This window comes from Notothenia coriiceps, unplaced genomic scaffold, assembly GCF_000735185.1.
Source record: "Notothenia coriiceps isolate Sejong01 unplaced genomic scaffold, NC01 NC01_scaffold00027974, whole genome shotgun sequence".
NCBI lineage: Eukaryota > Metazoa > Chordata > Actinopteri > Perciformes > Nototheniidae > Notothenia > Notothenia coriiceps.
In genome coordinates, this window is record NW_011360675.1 from 1 (window position 1) to 8,080 (window position 8,080).

General features: G+C 41.3%; 1 protein-coding gene across 1 annotated transcript; it reads right to left on the minus strand.

Moving 5' to 3' along the window:
• Nucleotides 1-366: 366 nt before the first annotated feature.
• LOC104957900 (mitogen-activated protein kinase kinase kinase kinase 4-like) lies at nt 367-7,378 on the minus strand (the record flags this gene model as incomplete). Its single annotated transcript, XM_010785580.1, has 6 exons — nt 367-525; nt 2,322-2,675; nt 3,916-4,024; nt 5,572-5,750; nt 6,375-6,457; nt 7,156-7,378. Coding segments are annotated over 6 exons (1,107 nt in total), but the record flags the coding sequence as incomplete, so codon positions are not given.
• Between the last annotated feature and the right edge of the window lie 702 nt (nt 7,379-8,080).

The following is an 8,080-nucleotide window of genomic DNA, read 5'->3' on the forward strand; positions in this document are numbered from 1 at the left end:
TATGTACAGCTCTCAACATGCCCAGACTTGGAGTGATTTTCACCTCTTTTAATACTTTTCGCCTCATTCTGAAAGAAAGAAGTGAAATGTGCCAACGTGACGGCCGTCTTGGTGTGTGGTGCGAGACGGGAGATGTAGTTCATTGAGCGGTTTCACACAAACAAAGTGTTACTTCACAGTTTTACGAGACATTTTTATTTGTTAACTTGCAAAATTATCTTTTAAATTGACAAACATCATATGTGTAATTCGTGGCACAATTCAAACGGGATCGAAAGATAATGTTTCTCTCTCCATTGACTTCAATACATACTTATTCAGAAATAAGGTCCCATGGAGCTCCCCCCGGAAAGGGAGGGACTTCGCCTCTCTATTGTTTACACAGCAGCTAGTGGGGGGGCGGGACTTACCGATGTTGTTGAGGGCGCTGCCGGTGGAGGTGGAGACCTGCAGGAGGCGGGGGTCGATGAACGGAGTGAAGGAGGAAGAAGACTTGTGTTTCTGCATGTTGTTACTGGACTGGCTCTACAGCGAGAGAACACAGGATTTAGTGGTGACAGAACATCAACTCTCAGTATAAAGACCAGAAACATATTTACAGAATGAGTTGCTTACAGATAAACAATAATGTAAACAATCAACAAGACAATGCAGTCAAACTGAGGTTTTTTTTCATGCGAATACAATGGGAATTCAAGTGGAGGGTAAAATATAAATACTGTGGAAACGGCAGAAACAATGGAGGGTAAAACATATGGAATATATTGAGTTGACAAAAACAAAAAAAGGGGAAACAACATATAAGTATTTCCATGGGAAACATACTTGCCGTTGAGCTCCTAACTTTTATGATCTACTGTCTGGGGAATGTGAGAATATGACTCGTTGGCTAAAAATAGTCAACAACAAGGAATAAAATGAGATTTAGAAGTTTGGTGGGAATGCTTCTGAAACCACAGCTGACCTCAGAGGACACGTTAGAAAAAACCAGAGCTAGCATGTCTGTTTGGATCATAAATAAAATATTCACAGACGAGCGATGGGACTACAGCTGAGTCGTTACCCTAAAGACGATTTGATGTAACAGGATGTTAACAGGGGAAACATCGTACTTTCAAATGATCCCTATAACACCGCACACCACTCCAATACCAACATCTCTCTGCAGAAAGTCTATGTCAGCAGAGAAAACAAACGAGGGGCCATGAAGGGCTGGATTAAAAAAAATCAACAGTACCAGCAGAGGGCCTCAAAAACAGATGCAGGAGAAGACTCTATCATCATGGCCGGTCAGAACTGAACAGAATGTAAAAAGTTTTTTTAGATGATGAGAGCTACGTCATCGCCGGCCCGCCCCCTTTCTGGTGAAAACACCTACGATTCCCTTTACTTCCACCAAAAAGAGGGCAGTGGAAGAATAGATCTGTGTCTTTAGGCCTCCACAGAGGACACACTAACATAAGGAGGACACAAGGACACTTAGATCCTCCAATGTTTCACTTTTAAAAGTACATTACAAGAAAACTGGAGAGGCTGCTTTCTGCTTTTATATCGCCCCAAACTGTGGAACCGCCTCCCATTGGATCTTTTTAAAGTAAATCAAAGACCTATCTGTTTCATTTGGCTTATCATTTTTTAGTAGTATCACTGTTCTTGTTTTAGTGTTTTTACATATTTTAATCATGTTCCTCATTTGTTATTGTGATGTTGTGTCATACTCTGTAAATCACTAAGCATGAAAGGTGCTATATAAATAAAGTTTATTATTATTATTATTATAAAAAAAAGAAAAATGGTAGCCGCGGTCAGTCAATACGTTGCGTACATCTGAGAGAAATACTTCATCACAGCTATAATGCCAATGAGGTTAAGCCAGACTAGTTTCCACTAGAGCTGCTCGATTATGGCAAAAATCATAATCTCGATTATAATTGATATCACGATTATTAAAAACGATTATCCATTACTTTGAAAACATCAATTTATTGGAGAAAGAAATGTTGAACAGTATGTTTTTAACAGTGAGTTTTAAGTATAATTCAACTGAAAACACCCCAAAAAAATTATTATTATTAAAAAAAAAAAAGTAATAATAATTTTTAAAAAATCGTTTTATTTCGATTACGTTGTTTTTGTAATCGTTGCAAGCCATAATCGTAATTGCGATTAAAATACGATTAATTGAACAGCCCTAGTTTCCACTCTGCTGTGATCCCAGTTCTGGCAGCCATGATGATTGTCACTTCCTGTTCAAGACTTTACCAGAAACGTCCCCTTTCTGAAGCGAGAGTCCTGTTTTTGGGGGGCTGGGGGCCACGTACCTCGATGAGGAGGGTGAGTTTATCCAGCGGACTCTGAGGGGACATGGCGGGGCTGGAGAGGCTGGAGGAGGAGGAGGGGGAGTTGGATGCAGAGGAGGAGGGGGTGGAATGGTGGCTCTGCTGGATCAGGTCTGGGAGGTGGTGAATGCGCCCAGAGAACCCGTTCCTGTCCGGGTGCTGAGTGGTGGGTAGATTGGGGTGATGGTGGTGGTGGTGATGGTGGTGATGATGGGGGGGGCTGGGGGTGTGCTGGCCGAGGCCCGGGCTGGACACGATGCCGGGGTGAGGGGCAAAGCCTGGGAGCGGGCCGGGGGTCTGAGCCCCTGTCTGACGCTTTCTGTGGTCACCTGCACTCTGGAAGTAGAAAGAGGGGCAGACTGTGGGTCTACATGTGATTCTGAGCAGCTGAGGCGAAGGGAAGGTGTTTGCTAGAGCGAAGGGCCGACTACAGTAGCTACTCTACAGGCGGAAGGAAAACTCTCGTTAGTCATTCAATTTTAAGATGGTCATTTAGTGCTGTTTATCTGAACTTAAAGGTCACCTATTATGCAAAATGCACTTTTTCATGTCTCTAATACATCAACATGTGTCCCCTCTTCTTCATGTCTCTTCTACATCAACATGTGTCCCCTCTGTGGAAAGAGACTCTGAAAGTTTCAGGAACAAAGATTCTCTCTCTTTTTGATCCGATCCATTTCTATAAAAACCTGTCTGAAAATGAGCTGATCAGATTTTGGCCACTTTATGATGTCATAACGATTTTTTGGCTTGTGTAACCATTAGCCAATCACCAACCAAGGTAACCCCCCCCCCACCTTGTGTTCTTTGTAACCAAATCTCTCTCAGAGGGGCGTGGGGAGGGGCTCCTTATTTTCATCTAAAGTAACAGACAGAGAATCAGCACTTTGGAAACAGGGCTGAAACAGAGGGGATTATGGGTAATGCTGCAATGATCTGTTTGGTGTTTCAGCCGATCAGAGACATGTTCTGTATATATCTGAGACCTGTGATATATTGATGAAAAACAGTATAATAGGGGGACTTTAAGATAATATGATAATTTAGTGGTGTTTATCTGAACTTAACGCATCTGATAACTGCAATTGTGATTAAATAACTTCAAAAACGAGTTGTTTTAAATGGATTGAAAACCGTCTAGACCTAAAGTAAAACAAATGTAGTTTATCCCCATTATTATATCAGCTATGGGTTTTATGTTAGCATCATTAAGTTGAAGTTGAATTATGAGTTGAAACGTTCGTTGCACGAGACCATGCAGATCGTGATGTTTTCCTTTTATATCTTGTCTTCAATGTTTGTCCTTGTCGATGTTGCAAATGGAGCTGCTGTGATGCAATAACCATCTTAGACTTAATCTGCCAATAAAGTATTATCGTATCGTATCTCCAATCCACGCTAATTCAGCTGCTCTCCACTGACCAGAAATCATACAACAACAGAACAAAATCAACACAACGTACAAACAAAAGGGGAAAACATTCGGGGTATGAATGAACAGAATACACAACAAACAACTGAAGGTGTGTGTGGTGAATGATGAAGGTGTGTGTCCTGTCTTCCTCTCCGGTGGTACCTGTCTGACGATCAGAGTGCTGTCTTTGCAGGGCGTCGAGCCGGCGTCCTCGTCGTGAACGATCATGGTTTTCACCGACTCTGTCTCTCCATTGCTCAGCCTGGAAGAACTGCAGGAGAAAAGAAGATTTACAACTCAAGCAATTTGGGGAAAACATTTTTTTTATGGAGGCATTGAAAGATCAAGCGAGATCTAAAAGACTGTCTCTTAAGGTCAACATCTTTTTTAACTCCTTAATATATAATAAATAGTCTGAAAGTATTTTTTCACAAGAGATTTCTTATAAAATCCTTTTTTTTTGTCTTGTTTGGCTTGTTATATATGTATTTTAAGTGTCTGCTGTTTTAATAATCCTTAAAGGTCCCATGTCATGCTTTTCCGGTTATTACCCGTCCCCTTGTGTGTTATGAAGGTTTTTCTGCATGTAAACGGTTTTCTGCACAAACCCTCAAAGTACACCCTGGCCTGTAGCGAGTAAAACTCTAACACAGAAAAGACCTGTCTATGCTGCCCCAGAACGCCTCGTTGGACATTTCTCTTTTTCCATTGTTTACTTCTTGGGTGTAGTGACGTATTTCGGGTATAGTGACATAACGTAACGGCTCCGCAGATTGGACCAATCCGCGGCGTCCACGGGGCCGTTACGTTTGGACCAATCCGCAGACTTCCTCACAAACACACACACACACACACACACTCGCCGGGACGTTGCGCGGCTCGCTGCTGCGAGGAGCGGGACACTGTGAGCTGGCTCACTGGTGTGGGGTCGACGAGACAGCGAGACACCGCGGAACTCAGCCTGGGCACACACACAAACTCCCAGCCAGGCTGCAGGTGTGTGTGTGTGTTCGGGCTGGGTTCCGCTGTGTCTCGCTGTCTCGCAGACGGCCACTGGGCTCACGGGGAGGGGGGGGGGCAGGAGCTCCAACAAGCCGTTTAGGACAGAGAGTGAATACACATACTATACAGAGATGCTGTATGAGAAACCAATGTGAGTTTGGAACATTGAACAATATAAATCTATTCTAGTAGACCTCAACAATGGAATTATGATCAGTAGAAATGGCCATGAGATGCATGGGACCTTTAAAGCCACAAAAAGCTAAAGGGACCAGTGATGCATGTTCAAAATAGGACTTTAAAGCTACAAATTAGCACAGATTAAAACTTATTTATATGTATGAAAGAAAGTCATTTTACATTACTTACCATATTTGTCATATATTGTTTTAAATATCATATTTCTGAAACATTCGGTATTTGGTATTGTTATTAAATTATTTAAAATAAGTCATATGTAAAAAAAACACTTTTGGCTGGTTATTTAGTTAGTTGTAATATTTCTTAAATCCACAAAAAGTTAAAGCAACTTCTGTCTCATTTTCAACATAGGACAAAAAAGCACAGATTCAAATACATTTACACCCTACTGAAAAACATGACATGTTATCATTTTATATAACTTGCTAACACATTATCTAACAATACAACACATATTTCTTGACAACAAAAAAATAACAAGGCAAGAAAGAAAATATTTAGTTCTTCTTACTTGCTTCTCAGGACTTCAGTAGATAAACAAATGTCAACAAATCCCTAAACTGATGACTAGTGTCACCAAGTGTGTGTGAGATCAGAGGTTAAAGTTGTACATACACAGCTTTGGAGTCCTCCGGGCCAGAGGTCGACTCTTCACCGCCCTCCTGGTCCACCTCTTCATCATCATCTTCATCAGTGGTGTCTGAATCATCGCTGGAGGATGAATAATCTGTCACTTTATTGGGGGGGCGAACGTCATCCACTGCACGAAGCTCTTTGGCCAGAGCCGTCAGGTCCTAAAGGTCAGGAGGTGAGAGGTGAAAATGACTTCAACATTTTATCTCATGGATTGATGTCGATTCTGGGCATTTTATACACGCGCCGTTTGCTTAAATGTCACATTCGGTTAATCTTCCTTTGAAAGAAAGTAGCAGCCAGGAAACAGAAAGCTGCAGGAAAGGGAAGAGGGGTTATCACCAGCCAATGAGAAGCCAGCGTGAGCAGCAGAGCCGAGAGATGAGGCGAGGAAAGAGATGACTGTCGGACCTTCAAGCGACCGAAGGTAAGGTTAGTGAATTCATTTGAATAAAGCCACAGTTATTAGAAGCTTGAAAAAAGTTAATTGAAGTTAGAGAAGGCATGAGTTATAAGATGGCCGCCGCCCAGGCAGGAAGACCGGTGGAGAGAAAGCAAAGCGATAAGTGCAGGAAACCCAAAGACTTCATTTCACCAAGTCACTCTATTGGATGAGGAGCCGATCACATGACACAGTCCAAACCAGCCAGTTTAATATCATTCACAGAAGGAGATCAAGTCCAGCTTTCAAACAAACCCAAACCACGTTATAATGACTACACACACACACACTACGTCTAACTCTACCCCTGCTATCGAGCTACAGCACTAGCTTTGAGTCTCACCGCCGGTCTGTTCTTCTTCTCCTCTGGTTTTTTCCCAGCATTCTCTGGCCGCAGGAGGGGAGAACCCTCTGATTTGGAGGAGGCTGAAGGAGGAGATCAGTAAATTACATTAAATGGCAAATTCCAAATGTGTATGCATGTTATCCATTGAACCATGGACATCTAAATCTATTTTTAAATTGTAAGATGGTTGAGTTCATTTGAAGCTAATGTACCCGCAGTATAAATAAAATCAAACGTTTTTTATACTAAATACCTTGGTTTCTTATTTTCTAAGATCACATTGTTCTGTTGTCTTACATAACAAACTTACAGTAAGTATTGATATTTATTTTCTCTTGTATTTATTTACATTGCATTTGTAACAACAGAAAGTAATCAGTTACTTTTATACTTTGTAACTTACTGATGACATTTGTTACAGGTAACTAAGTAGTAACCCCCTCCCAACCCTTTTTTTAAATGTTATATTTTCACCAAGCTTGTGTTGCTCCTCTACAACTGACTAGCTTTAGAAGTGGTGTTTCAGTTATTTTGTCCACCTCCTTATAATACACTTAAGTATCAAATAAGTATTGATATTTATTTTCTCTTTGCATTTGATATATGGGTAATCCAAAAGTTACAGAAAGTAATCAGGTTACTTTTATAATTCGATACTCAGATTAGGTTCCTGATGACATTTCTTTACAGGTAACGAGTATTCATAACAAAATACATTTTGAAAGTAACCCTCCCTCCCTAAGTGCTGATTGGTCAACATGTGTGTGTTTGGACTCACAGCGGGCCCTGAACCTTTCTCCAGAGCCGCAGTGAGACCCGGGCTTAGAGCTGGAGTTACTGGAGCTGCTGGAGGAGCTGGAGCCTCCGCTGTTATTACCGGTCGTTCTGGGAACCAGTTTCTCCACGCGCTCCCACAGCAGCCGAGGCTCCGGCGCACTGCGGGGCCAATAGGCAACAGAGTTAGCGATGGAGACGTTGTAGAGACTTTTCTTACTATGTGACTTTTAAAACATTGGGTCGCTTTTTTTTTCTGACAATACATTCGATTTAAAGGTCACCTATTATGCAAAATCCACTTTTTCATGTATACATCAACATGTGTGAAGAGATTCTGAAAGTTTCAGAAACAAAGATTCTCTCTCTTTTTGATCCATTTCTATAAAAACCGGTCTGAAAATGAGCTGATCAGATTTTGGCCACTTTATGATGTCATAACGATGTGTTGTCTTGTGTAACCATTAGCCAATCAGCAACCAAGGTAACCCCCCCCCACCTTATCACCTGAATCTCCTCCTAGAGCACCATTGAGCTCTTTGTAACCAAATCTCTCTCAGAGGGGCGTGGGGAGGGGCTCCTTATTTTCATCTAAAGTAACAGACAGAGAATCAGCACTTTGGAAACAGGGCTGAAACAGAGTGGATTATGGGTAATGCTGCAATGATCTGTTTGGTGTTTCAGCCAATCAGAGACATGTTCTGTATATATCTGAGACTATAATATATTGATGAAAAACAGTATAATAGGGGGACTGTAATAGGTGCCTAAATAATTAAAAAGTGAATCAGAAATTGAAAAAACCCTGCCTAATAATGGCCATTTAGATTATATTTAAAGTGGACCTATCATGCTATATTTGAATAATATAGTGTAGGACCATACCTATATAAGGCATATTTATACTTTTTATTTTTCAAAATACCAAA